The sequence below is a fragment of the Vitis vinifera genome, chromosome 15 (genome assembly GCF_030704535.1).
Source record: "Vitis vinifera cultivar Pinot Noir 40024 chromosome 15, ASM3070453v1".
In the NCBI taxonomy this organism is placed as follows: Eukaryota; Viridiplantae; Streptophyta; class Magnoliopsida; order Vitales; family Vitaceae; genus Vitis; species Vitis vinifera.
The window spans coordinates 22,074,507-22,088,693 of NC_081819.1; the positions used below are offsets into that span (position 1 = coordinate 22,074,507).

The 14,187-nt window shown below is 32.5% G+C and overlaps 2 protein-coding genes across 3 annotated transcripts; both read right to left on the reverse strand.

The window, feature by feature from the left end:
- Positions 1-2,529: 2,529 nt before the first annotated feature.
- On the reverse strand, positions 2,530-5,292 carry LOC100852966 (protein BPS1, chloroplastic). Of its 2 annotated transcripts, none has more exons than XM_003633912.4 (2): positions 4,975-5,292; positions 2,530-3,784 (listed from the first exon to the last, which is right to left on the reverse strand). In XM_003633912.4, the coding sequence occupies exon 2, from the start codon at positions 3,773-3,775 to the stop codon at positions 2,723-2,725; it is 1,053 nt and encodes a 350-aa protein (XP_003633960.1). In that variant the 5' UTR covers positions 3,776-3,784; positions 4,975-5,292; the 3' UTR covers positions 2,530-2,722. The 2 variants fall into 2 exon arrangements, with proteins under 2 accessions (XP_003633960.1, XP_010661829.1); XM_010663527.2 differs by having other exon boundaries at positions 4,807-5,271.
- Positions 5,293-9,284: 3,992 nt separating this feature from the next.
- On the reverse strand, positions 9,285-12,563 carry LOC100852854 (probable serine/threonine-protein kinase At1g01540). Its single transcript, XM_003633909.4, has 7 exons — positions 11,818-12,563; positions 10,895-10,999; positions 10,672-10,794; positions 10,400-10,570; positions 10,182-10,311; positions 9,867-10,076; positions 9,285-9,726 (listed from the first exon to the last, which is right to left on the reverse strand). Exons 1-7 carry the CDS (start codon positions 12,390-12,392, stop codon positions 9,562-9,564), a joined length of 1,479 nt encoding a protein of 492 aa, XP_003633957.1. The 5' UTR covers positions 12,393-12,563; the 3' UTR covers positions 9,285-9,561.
- Positions 12,564-14,187: the final 1,624 nt, after the last annotated feature.

Below are 14,187 nucleotides of genomic sequence, written 5' to 3' on the forward strand. Positions count from 1 at the left end.
TTTTTTACAATTTTAAGATTTTATTTCGATTTTTAAGAATTCGAATACTCTTTTTTAAGTTTAACAACATGTTTTTTTATTAATTACATTAAAAAATATATAACTTTAAAAAATTTATAAGATATAATTTGATATAGATATATATATATATAAGAAATTATTTAATATTTAATAAAAAAAATTATAATATCAATTTTTTTTTTTTAATTATTGCTTTAGCTTCAACTCTAATTTTTAACAATTTATTATTTAACCTTTTTTTTTTCCTTTTTGTGAATTAGGTATGGGGATTCATTGTGGATGATTGACGTTTCAATTTCATGCAATAAAAGTCCTAAGAGTGTTGTCTGCTCTATCAATTTGGTCATATGATTCATGGGCCCACATTAAGAAATTTGGGCCACGAGCAGCCAATGATTCTAGTCTAAGATTGTGTGGTCAATGAGAAATTTGTAGCCGTGTTGCAGACTTTGACGAGAGGTTTAAGCTACCGTTTGGCACAAGGGAATTGCTAAGAAAATGAGGAGGAATCGATGTAAGACGAGTTTAAATGTTTGGAAAGTCTCGTCTCTTTATTCCTTGATTCATGAACAAAATAGCAAGTCGTTGTCAATTTTAATACATGCTTTTTAGTTCTTTTTTCTGTATAATTTTCAACAATTTAACTCCTCTTTTTTTCTTTTATATTCTCACATTTTTTTTAACACTTTTGAGTGGATCTAAATTTGACCATTGAACTAAAAATATCAAAATAAATAAATAAATAAAAAGAGAGAAAAACTTGAAGGACATGTTTTGATTGTAAAAATAAAAATAATAAAAAATCATTTTCTTATGTTTGATTTTATTATATAAAAAATTAAATATAATTAAAATTTTATATATTTTAAAATTATTTAATCTTTATATGAATTTAAAAAAACATATCAAAATAATTTATTAACTTTAAATTTATTTTTTTATTTTTTTTCCTTTCTTTTATATATATATATATATATATATATATATATATATATATATATATATATATATATATATAAAATAAGATAATCAAAGTGTAACAAAGAAACGAAAAAATCCTGAAACTATAGAATAAAATAATAAAGATGAAATCATATACATCATTGATTCTTCCTTTTCAACAAATACCAATTTTTTGTTTTTGAATAAATACCGATTAAGTATTGCAAAGGACACAAACCAACAAACTTAAAAACAATAATGTAAGCAATTATTTAAGGAGTGAGGATGACGTCAAAGGCATGGGCCCCATGAGATTTAAATAAATGGGATGGACCGTTGAGAAGATAATATCCAGAGTTATGAGGTGGGACACTAGTGGGTGGTAGGGTACATTTAAGAACTTAATATTAATAGAATTTATTGTGAGCATAGAGGAGAATCTCAAGGGGTTCACAAATCACAAGAGTGGATGTAATTGTATTTGTTATGGAAGGCTATATTAATCACAAGACAAATTGAGCCGTGCATGAAAAGGAAGTCTCTTGGGGTCTGGTTTCAACTTTGAACCATTCCACAGCTGCTTGCAGCATTGATTGACTTCTCTCAGAGAGATGGCGTGCTATGAACAACTCGAGAATGTTATGATTCCAATTCAATATTATTTATTTCTATTTCAATGTTTAATAGAAATAAGAATATAAATAAATAAAAATTAATTTCTTTTTATTTTGAATAAACATTATTTAAAAATTTTCTTGTTGATTAAATATAAGATTTTAAAAAATAACATTTACTTAATGAATAAAATCATAAAAATATGAAGGCAAAATAATAATTTTAAAATATTATACCATTTAATTCCACATCCCTAATTAACGAAGGGTATTGAAATCATTGTTTTCTTCATTTCCATTATCACTCATCACAATGTAAAAATAAATGAAACCAATCATGGCATTTACCAAATATCACCTTTCAACTTAACAGGAGCCCGAATCCTTAATTTAAAGAACCGAGCACTTACTCTATTCATTCACCACACCCCCTAGAAAAGGCGATTCATTTGCATTCTCCAGAGGGCAATAAATGAAATTCATTCATTACATACACCCACTCGAGCATGGCAAATGCATTCATTACATGCACCCACTCAAGAGCATAGGCAAATGCAGCAGCTGTGTCCAACATTTACTCAGCACAGGCAACATTACATGCCTGCATTTATCGCAGTTTAAGATCCCACAAAATAACAGCTATCTCAGAGTGAAATAGAAGTCATGCATCATGGGGCAAAGCTGCTTGATTGAATTTTCATAATATGCATTAGAGGACGCATATAAGGGGAAAAAAAATGGGTGGGTGTGGGGGGTTGTGTGGTGTTAGAGATGAAGGAAGGAAGAAACACCTTGCATTTTCTAGTGCTTACCATGTCAGTTTGCGGGGCGGGAAGAAGAAACTTCCTCCCAGCTCCCAGATCGATCTGATAAAAAAATGTCAACATAGTTAGTAGGATCATTTGATCTGAGGACAACCACATACACAAAGTAAAAAAGAAACAAAACCCTCTTGCAAATAGTACAAACCCTTTCATATATCATTAACATTACATTATAGGACACCATCCATGTATATACCAGTACAGAACTAGCATAATACAGCTTACAGGTTACAATGCATCGTACACAAGAATAAAATACCAATAAGATAACAGAAAACCCCATACCTAAACCCGTTTGTGTATATATGATAGATTGTATCTTCATCGGGGTGATCTCAAAATTCGTGCCTGTGTGTTATCCTCGTGCATCGGACTTACTCTTAGATTACAGAGCAATGCATCACGACCAGTTAAAACCATCTGGAAGAAGCCATCCACATCCTTGGTAAGGAGATCTAGGCCTTCTGACAGTTTCTCCACACTCTTTCCTAAATCTGAAACAGAATTTTGGAACGTGCCATCTTCAGCAGGGCCTACACCATCCTGGACCATGGGATACAATTTATTGATACTTGTATCAACTGCTTCCAACTCTTTCAATACTGTAACTCTTCCACTGGAAAATGTATTTCTAATTTCTACATTTACATAAGACTGCAAATCGGTAAAAGCTTCAGACCACAGGAATGTGTCAGCAACATGCAAATCTATCAACTTATTGGCAGATCCGGTGAAGGCAGCAGCAAAGACACTACAGACAAATACAGTGCCCACCCTAACTCCATACATGGCACGCATCAAGACTTTTCCCTTAGCTGAATTTTTAATCTTGGGGAGATTAATTGATTCAGCAAGACTGTCCAAGATGGTCAAACAGTTCTGAAGTTTGGGGTTCTTTGAACCAATATGCTGCCTCCAACTGTCAAGTGAAGAACGGGCTCGCACAAGCTGCTTCGGGGAAGCAGTATCCAAATTGCGCAAGACACACTGGAGCAAAAGATGACCTTGGTTGAGCCGTGAGAGCTCAGAGCTCAAAGCAATGCAAATATCAAGCAATTTCACACTGTTGTCCAGGTACACATCTATCCATTTATCATCCCAGTCACATACAGGGAGTTCAAGATCGGTAATAAGAATTTTTATGTCTTTATGGATTTCACAAAGCAACTCCATTGCTAATTTCATCCATGAACAGCTAAGCACATCTTCCGTGCCTTTTGGCTTAAGCTTTCTCAGCCTCTCTGCCAAGGTGTTCTCGAAATCGTTTAACAGACTGAGAAGCCTTGGAGAGAGATAAGACCCCTTGGGTAATATCATGCGGAAAGGATTCCCAAAAGGGAAGGAAGGTCGGTGTGGTTCTTGGGGACGACTCATTTTGATTAACTGCAGTGGTATAAAACAACACAATTTTAAATCACATCAGTATAGGGAAACCATTTTCTGAGTCATTAGGGACAGATAAATTTGCAGTGGTGCTGTTTTGTAAACCCCCTACCATCACTTAAAATCCAAAAACACCAAAATAATAATTCCCCACCACGTCAGAAATAACCATTTACAAACTCAATGATGTAATTAAGAGGCCATTGTGAAAGTCTTTTTAAGATTGGTTTTTTCGAATTCAAGTATATACAAAATTGTTTCCCAATATATGCATTCAGCAGCAGGAATTTAGGATTAGCTTCAGAAAACCCTACACTGCAATCTTGAATTTAATAAAATATACACTGAAAATAATAATCATGTGCTCTTGACTCCACAGATGAATGAACAATGATATTATCACTTACATAAGAATGATTTCAAAAACTATAGCCAGTTGCTGAAAATATGGGCAGAAAAAGAAAATACGGTTCTCAAAATCTTAAAATTTAAAATTTTCTACATTTAGGATCCGGGAATGAAAAAGACTACCTAGCTTACATGATCAGATGAGTTGTTCATCTTTTGAACAACAAAAGATCAAAAACCATATATTTTGTGGCAACCCAAAGTTTTTGTGCACTTCTGATACAGCTCTCATCAACAAATTAACCAAGAAAACACCATTTAAATAACTCAGATATAAAAAAAAAGGGAAATAAAAATCATATCTTCAAATCACCGATTTTTCACCACAAACGTCTAAGGAAAACAAGCGGCCGCTCAAATAACCCTCCTATCTACGTTACGAATCCAGATCTCATCCCGAAACAACAAGATCCAAAACTTTCTTTCCTTTTCTTCCATTTCTCACCGACAAAACAGAACTCAAACAAAACTCAACAAATCAAAAGCATCAGGTATACCTCACAGACCGAAAAAACAACCACATAGAAACCTAAACAATCAAATTCAACAAAAGACCATAAACAAATAGAAAAAAAAATTAGCAAATCGGATTATATTCGAACCAAACCACTCACCTAATCGTTAGATCTTTAGATCAGCAACCGATTTACAAGAAAAGGAAACAAACTGCACAGATCCACAGATAAAACAACCCTAACCCTAACCCTACCTCTACCTTCCAAAAATCCACACAAAAAATGGATCTAACGAAAAGCGAAGAAAAATTGAACGAAGAATCTTACCAGATGAAGTAGTGATTAAGATCGGAATTTTGAAGAGAAGTTTCAGAGAAGCGGGTAGATAGACAGCCTTCGTTGAAATCTTCTAAACGTGTGACTGTGAAGCTTCCTTCCTGTAGGTAAAGAGGAGGAAGTTGATGTGGTGACCTGTGGTTTTATGGAAAGTCGGTGATGGGAGGACACGTGTGAGAAGATGAATGGGGCGACGGGATGGATGGATTGAGTTGGCGCGGTGGCTTATTATATTAGTATGGGTCGGCGGACAGTGAATGCCGACTTGGTGCATAGAAGTATAATGTATTTGTGACACTAAGTCAATAATGTGTGCCCGCTTTATGGTCGAGAATTGTGGGGAAATATCTAGTAAAAGTCGGTGTAAGGACGAGGCGTGTGCTATCCGTCCGATCAGATTTACGAATCACGAGGCTGTGTCACACGTATTAACTTCAAAAATAAAATAAAAAGCTATCTCTTACTTTTTTTTAAGTTTCTTGTAGTTTAAGAAAATTGAATATTTTAAAAAAATGTAAATTTCAAATTATTTTTCATTTTTTTATTTGTTATGTTTTAGTTTTAATGAAAATTTACTTTAAATAAATATATTAAAAGCTGTTATTATATTTAAAAAGAGTTCCAATAAATTAATTTAAATGTGTTGATACATGACTAATTATATTTTTTTTTTATTAGCTTCTTCCGAGCGAACAGCAAGCATACCTACAAGAAGGTGTGTTTGGATGGTATTTTTGAATAAGTCTCTCTAAAACTGAAATTAGTTTTTTTTTAAAACGAGTTATGGCTTTTTTAGGGAGCTTAGTTTGTAGTTAATGCTTAATGGTCTTTTATTTTAATAGGGTTGTAATATTTTATGTGTTTATTTAATACTTAAAATATTAATAATTAACCTTACGTATAACAATTTTTTTATTTGAATTTATCCATTTATATTGATGATTACTCATAATATAATATAATAGTTCAATTTTTGCATAATGAATATGAACACTGCCCAAACAATCCTTTGTCCATTTGATATTTGGATAAGAAATAGATTTATACCCGAATTCATAAAATGGGTTTAAAGATGTGATAATGTTATAATTAATTTTGGACAAATTTTTATATTTTTACTTTATTTAGGAGATAAAATCGGAGGTAAATATGTAATTTCTTAAAAGATAATATTTAGTATTGCAAAAATAAAAAAAGTATTATTAAATTAAAAAATAAATTATTATATAAATTTAAATAGAGTAATGAACAAAATTTTAAATTTTTTATTAATCATTTTTAAACATAAAAAAAATTTTAAGATATTATTCCAAATTTGTATTCAAATTAAAAAAGTGTTTGTGACTAAATGTAATATTCATTTCACTTTAATTATTATTATTATTATTATTATTATAAACAATAAAGTGATTGATGATACATAATATAAAATTTTAAAAATAAATAAATATTTATGGAAAGTTTATCGGCTTATTGATGATAATCATAAAGTAAAAGCTTTATTGGGGGGCCATGGCCTTTTTTATAAAGCAGAAAAGGACCGTTACGTGAGCAGTTCTCGCTAGGCTGCACAAGGTTTTCGTATGATACAAGATGTAGGATTGTTGACCGTTGACATTGCCTACCTTCATTTTCATTTTTATTTTTATTTCACCTTATTTTTAAAAAAATAAAATAAAAATAATGTTCATTAATATCTTAAAATTTTACTTTAGAAATTTAAATTCAATGAATTATTATTACAAATTATGATTAATTTATTTTAAATATTATTATTATCACTTAGACTATGGTTTGTCTTAAATTTAAATAGATTTTAGTAGTGTTTTCATTAGAAATTTTAGTAGTATTTTTTTTATAATGTGTAATATTATAAAATAAATAACTTTTTAAATAAAAAAAAATCACCTCGATTATGTTTTATTATTGAAAAGAAACAATTTAAGGAAAAAATAAATTAAAGAAAAGGAAAAAAAAAACAAACAAGAAAAATGATTTTCTCATTTTGTTGGTTTATGTGAAAATTACAAAAAAAAAATGGAATATAGTTGAAATTAGTTAAAAATTTATATATTTTCAATTATTTAATATTTATATAAAAAAAGAAAAAACAAATAAAATATGTTGAAAAAAATATATAAACATATTTTTTTATCCTATTAAATTGTATTTAGAGTTAAATTAAATTAAGTTCTAAAAAAAAACACCAATATTGTTTGATTGACGAGATTGGATAGGATATAATATCTATATCTTAAAATATTATATCTCATTAGATATAAAATGAGTATTTTAATATATCTTATTAAATAGGAAATATATCCTTTATGCATTATTTTTTTAATGAAATATAATATTTTAATATATGATTTTCAATAAGATATGATATGCTAAGATATGATCTTTAATGAAATGTGATATCCTAAAAATATAATTTTCAATGATATGTGATATCCTTAAATATTATATTCAAAGAATATTTTATATATATATATATATATATATATATATATATATATATATATAAAAGATGATCAAGTGATAAGATTTTTGGATAGTAAATCCATAGAGAAACCTAGGAAACTACAACTTCATATGATTCTCTCTACATATATTATATTACATTATAATATTTTATCATTAAACATAAAATAGGATGATTAGGAGAATTTATCCCATCTCATCAACCAAATATAGTTTGATGTTATCTTAAACCAAATAAGATCATATCCGATATTAAAAAGAGTCATCGTTATTTTTCTCTTTCCTATTATCATTTCCACTTTGGCTATGTTTGGTTCCAAAATATACCTCAAAAAAAAAAAAAAATGATCTCATATTTCATTTACCACAAAAGAAAAAAAAATTCATATATAACTAAAACTAATTAAAAAATTATATATTTTTAAGTTATTTAAAGTTAAATGAATTTTAAAAGACACATAAAAATAATTAGTTAATTTTAATTATATTTTTCATTTTTCGTCTATTTTTCCACCTTTATTTTCTTTCCGTTGGATTCTCACAAACAAAAACCAAACATAGGATCAATCTACCATCCAAAAAAGAAAAAAGAAAAAAAAAAACAACCCATGAATTTGAGATGTAGATGGGTCATGATGGCAAGTCCTCACCCACCCAAAATAAATGAACCAAAAAATTCAATCATCTCTCAAAACAATGCCTACTTGACAGTCTTTTTACACATGGGGCTTGGTTACCTGAGAGAAGGGCAAGGCATCATCGCCTTTCCCCCACTCTCCTATTTCTTTAGATTTTGGCTCAACATATGATTATTTATCCACAAAGGGACCCAACACAACAAACACATGGGCAGGTCCTAAAAACCACATCCCACCACCCCATATGCAACAAAATCAAACAACTTAGCCAGCCTGGGGATCTTTGAAAACCTCTTCCCTCCCCACTCTTTCTTCTAAAGCCCTTTTCTTTTTCCTTTTCTTTTGGGGTTGGACAGCATCCATCACATGGATGCAGGCTTCTTCACACTACAGAAACCGATGAATGTGTCAGCTCTTCAATGCTTTTCCTCAATTGAAAACTCCAACAAGGACATCTCCTCTTTAAAATAAAGATAAAAAAATTCTGACAGAGAGATGGAAGAAGAAGTAAAGCCTAAAACCCAGTCAACTGAGATAATAAGGGTTTAGGAAATCCTCAAGCAAACACAATAGAATATGTGTAAACTACTAGCCAAAATGAACTCAGAAAGAGATGGGTATCAGAAGTTTGAACGGTTGCATATTTCCATTTGCAGGGGCGGCACATAGTCTATGTATAACTGACCAGTTCAATGGAGCTTGACAAATTCACATCCGATCACGAGAGCATAGAATTAGGTGCAGCAACAGACAAAAGGATGAGCCGGAAACAGCGGGTGGAGGATCCTAGACAAAAATATGTTCTGGCATTGATGGGGGAATTCGAAACCATGGACCCATTTCCAGGATAGATATGGATGAAGGGTTGGGGGGTCCAGCAGGACAAGAGAAACAATAGAATGTAAGGACTTCAACCTAACAGAATTAGCTGGTGAAGTGGGTCCATTTGTCATAACCATCCAATTCTGGAGTTGGCAGAGACGCAGATGGGTTCTAAGTGCTTCTATCAGAGTAGCTGGTGTGTGGGGTTACTGCCCATGGTTATCGGATTTGCAGCGCTGGCAGTGAATGAAACTGAAGGTAGGGAAAGCTCAGTAACTGGTTATCAGACAAACATGGAAGAAAGAAACAAAGAAACAAACAAAGAAAGAAAACATGTTTTATGCAATGCAAATTGGATTTTGTTCAACAATCAGAGGACATAAATGGGTTATAAATGAATCCTATAAGAACGATGATTGAATCCTTTGTATACAAATGCATCCCAATTTGAAGCAGGGTATGTCTGAAAAAATATGTAATCAACTAAGCACATTGTGAACAGAAAAGATCAATGTTTTCTCTGAATTGAAGGGAAAGCGAAAATAAACTAACTTTGGAACTAGTAGGAAGAAAGAATTGACAGAAAAAAAGTTGGAGAAGCTTGAACTTTTAGTCACCTAATCTATCAATGGTGTTATCTCCATTTAGTTTGTGGGTATTGGCTCCTTCCACTGTCGGCACATTCACTTGAGTCACAAGCCCCTTCATCCAACTGTTTATTGTCTATTTTCCTATTAGCATGATTCTCTTGCTGATAATCGTGATGGGAATGGGATGATTCTCTGCCAATGCGGCGCTCCTGCAAAATAATGACAACAAACAAATGGGTTGGAAATTCAAGCAATAATTGATTCATCAACTATCATTTGTCATTTTTTGACATCTTGGACTATCTAACTTTTATAATTGAAGAAGATGAATGAAACAAATGATGCGTACATCTCGGAATAGTAGGTCATCGGCCTCAAGCATGTGGATTACATGTCCCATTTTGGGCCTCTTTGTTGCATCAGGATCAACACACCGGAGAGCAACTAAAAGAACACGTTTGAGTGCTTTTGAAGAAGGCATCTCAGGTAACTTAGGGTCCACGACTTCCTCAGATTTTCGATTTCCCACCATTGTCTTTAACCAATCCACCAAATTCACCTGCAATTATCATTCAGTAATTCCAGTTTACAGTTAGAAAGATGATGACCCTAATCCAAGAGGAATATAAAGAAATGTTTTCCAAAAAGCTTTCAAGAGATTAACCTCTCCAGGTGCTTGGCTATAATCAACAGGATTTCTGCCTGAAATTATCTCCATAATAAGAATTCCAAAGCTATAAACATCGCTTTTTTCATTCAGCATACCAGTGCAAGCATATTCTGGTGCAACATACCTGGAAAGCCATTGGGAAATATCAGAAATCTTCTCAATATGCCATTTTATGTGAAGGTCGATTCATTACCAAAAGGAAATGGACTAACCCGAATGTTCCCATCACACGAGTCGTTACATAACTTATCTCAGAACATAAGAGCTTTGCCAGCCCAAAATCAGACACCTTAGAGTTCCATTGGCGATCAAGTAGTATGTTGCTAGATTTTACATCTCGATGGACAACCTTTGGTTCAAGACCCTCATGAAGATAGGCCAATCTACAGCAACAAAAATAGCAAAGCACATTAGAACAACCTGCCAAGCAATGTTTTCGGGCAAAAGTTGGATAGTTTTCAGTATATCAGACTAGGGTAGGTACCCTTTGGCTGTTCCTAATATAATGTTAATCCGAATATCCCATGTCAGAGGGCTGACTTCCCCTACATCCCCATGAAGCCACTGGTCCAAATTACCATTGTCCACATACTCATACACAAGCATCCTAGACAAAAAAAAAACAAATGAAAGATGAAAAAATGTTAGTTTTTTGGATCCTCAAGAAAACCCAGTGTCAGGATTTAGCAGAAGATGGGTAGCAATACCTGTAAGCTCCCTCAGCACAGTATCCCAGCAACCTAACAAGATTCTTGTGCCGGACCCGGCCTATGGCTTCAACCTCCACTTTGAATTCCTTCTCAGCTTGGCCTCTGGTAATTCATTAATCTCATAAGGTAATGCACAAAAGATCTAAATATAAGAAAAATGGAAATAATATGCAAATTATTGTTGAGCAGCTATTGAGAAAGAGGAATATTACTCAGAGGCAATCTAACAATTATCATGCTGAAATTGCTAATTAAGATAAGATGATTACAAGCACAATGGATTTGGAAAGGATGAGAACACTTTTCTCTGAAAGTATGTAGCTTTACAGCACAAATTCCAGCAGAAACAAGATAAGAATATGGAGCATGATAAAAAGAGGAATCAAAGCTAAGAGAGAAGAAAGAAAACAGAGGATAACACTTAAACCCAGCAAAAAAACCTTATTGGATTGTGAGAAAGTGAAGGAGAATAAAAGAACAGAGAATCTCAGAAGTTCCTACAGATGAATACAGGAGCAAAACAAAAAGGTTCTCTCCTGATTGGATCGCCTTTTTTTTTTTTTTTTTTCATTTTTTGAAAACCAAAACAACACCAAAAATACCAGACCCAGTATTTCATTTTTCCTTCCTTTTCCTACATTTTCTCGGCAACCAAACAGGATCGTTAATTAAATTTTCTTATATGACAGCAAATGATGTCCCTGTCATCAATCAAAAACCTCTATTCTACTGTGCCTAATACAACCTGTTGAATTAAGTTGGCAGAAGAATCCAAAACAATATAAAACTTGACACTCAGAACTTTATTTTCTTTCCCTTTCCCATATTTTCTCAGCACCCAAACGCAGTTTTACCCAGATTAAAATTTTCATTTTCCTTTGTTTTCTCACATTGTCTTAGCATGCAAACAAAACAAATACCTGTTATTCAACAAGTTCTTCACAGCCACTCTCGTGTTATCAGCCAGCACACCTCTATAGACAATTCCATAACCTCCTTCCCCGATCACATTTTCGTCAGCCAAACCGTTCGTCGCCGCTTCAAGCTCTCTCAACGTGTACCACCGTCCCCACCCCAGGTGCGACACCTCGGGCGGCCCACCCCCTAATGACGCCGTTTCAGTCACGCTCGTCGCCCGGCTCTCCCCGCTCGCCTGCGACGACAGCCGGTCGGAGAACACCACGCGGTGCTCTGATTTCCCAATGTCGATCTGGATCTCCGACGCTGGAGGCAGCACCGGCCGGTGGTCGGGAGCAGCTTCGTGAACGATCTCCTGAATCTCCTTCGACACCACCGGAGTAAACTCGCCTGCGCCAAGCTTACTAGAACTAGGAGGTCTCCGGCGGCGAGAAGTGATGCAGAGGGACAGCAGGAACAAAATAATCACAATGACGGCTCCGACGAAGATTCCTATCACTACCCATAGCCGGAGCCCAAAGATAGAAGTCGGCTTCGAGAGTTCACTGTTCAAAAACGCAGCGTCGTATACTGACATTTTAGAGAGAAACGGAACAGAGAAAAAGGGTTAGGATTTCTACAACAGATTAGAAATCAAAATTTTGTGGGTCCAAAAGCATAGTTTTTGCCGGAGCATAAGCCGTCGCCAGCGAAATAGAGAGCAGAGTGAGATCTGTTTCTCTTTCTATAAATGCAGCCTGACGTGCTTCTCTCTCTCTATATATATAAATACGTGCCGTTAATCTAGTTTCATTGTATGAATTTTCCATGACACGTAAAAATTTAGCCTTGTTTCTATCCTTTTTACTATTTTCTCGGCGACCAAACAAAAAAATAGTTCAGCCAAATTAATAATTAAGTTCGGAATATTTGGACAAAAGTCTTAATAATTCTTAATTCAGCAAAATGATCTGAATATGAAGATGATAATAAAAATAATAATTATTTTTTTCCTTAAAAAGTAATGATTATTTTATCTTTTTAATCAGTTGGGTGTCATAATTTCACATTTTGAAATAGTCCAAAAAAATTGTCATAGGATTAAATTAAATTAAAATTTATTTTGTTCTAAAAACAAACCTATAAATCCTAATTTATTCAATTAATTCATGAGCTTAATAAATAATAAAAACAATTTATGAAGCTTTAATACTATATTTAAATGATAATCAACTAATACATGAGCTTAGTAAATAATAAAAACCATTTATAAAGCTTTAATACTATATTAAATTATCATTTAAATCTAAAATTTTAAATAATTGAACAATCCTAAAAGACATAGGCCAAATATAATTTTTTGTCTTAATTCTAAATAAAATTTAAACTTAAATATATATATATATATATATATATATATATATATATATATATATATATTGTGATATTTTAATATGTTAGAAAATTACTAATATTATATACGTAAGTTTTGAGGTTATTAAACAGTATGGAGTATTAAGTTATTTATTTTTTAATCTCTTATTTCCGTTAAGTATTAAAAAATGAAAAAAAAATTAGTATAGCATTAGAGAAAAAAAATATTCTTATTTTTTTATTTAATAAATAAATTTTAAAAATAAGTAATAAATTAATAAAAAGTGAAAAAATTAATGATTTTAAATTTGAGAGTAAATTGAAAGGTTAAAAAAACAAACATTAGCAGGAGGTATTGAACATAAAAATATGATATTTAATTACAATAAAAATTAGTGATTATAATATTTTTTTATATATGAACTATTTAAATTTGAAGTTTGGGAAAATATTTATATGATATTTTTATTATTCTTCTAGTATTTATGATGGATTTCACCGAGAAAATGACATTACGAAATGATATTATCTAGGAAAAATAGATTTCATTATTACGAAATTAATAACTTTATCACACTGTCTTTTACTATTTTGTGTGAAGAATATTAATAAAATGTCAACCCGATGTCAGGAAGGACGCAGCCGCATAAAAATGACGCATATACCCCTAGGGATATTTCGGGACCACACACCCTGTAACGGATATGAGACGGGAGCGTGAGCGTTAAACTAAGATATTCTACAAGTGGGAGCGGCCGCCACGTGGCGATATACTGTGCGTTGATTTTTCCAATTTTTTGATAGTTCGGAAGTCGGAAAATTGACTAGGACTGGTAGGCGGGACCATCACGTCTGGGCCCCACAAAAAGGGATGACTTTGATGATCACGAGATAGAGGTGGCGGTGAGGCCCTTTTCAGCCATTGGATTAGAAAAAATAATCAATCCGAATGAGAACGGTCAGCAAGTTGGTTTTTTATAGGGAGGGGAATTTATTTTTTTTATTATTGTCTAATAATA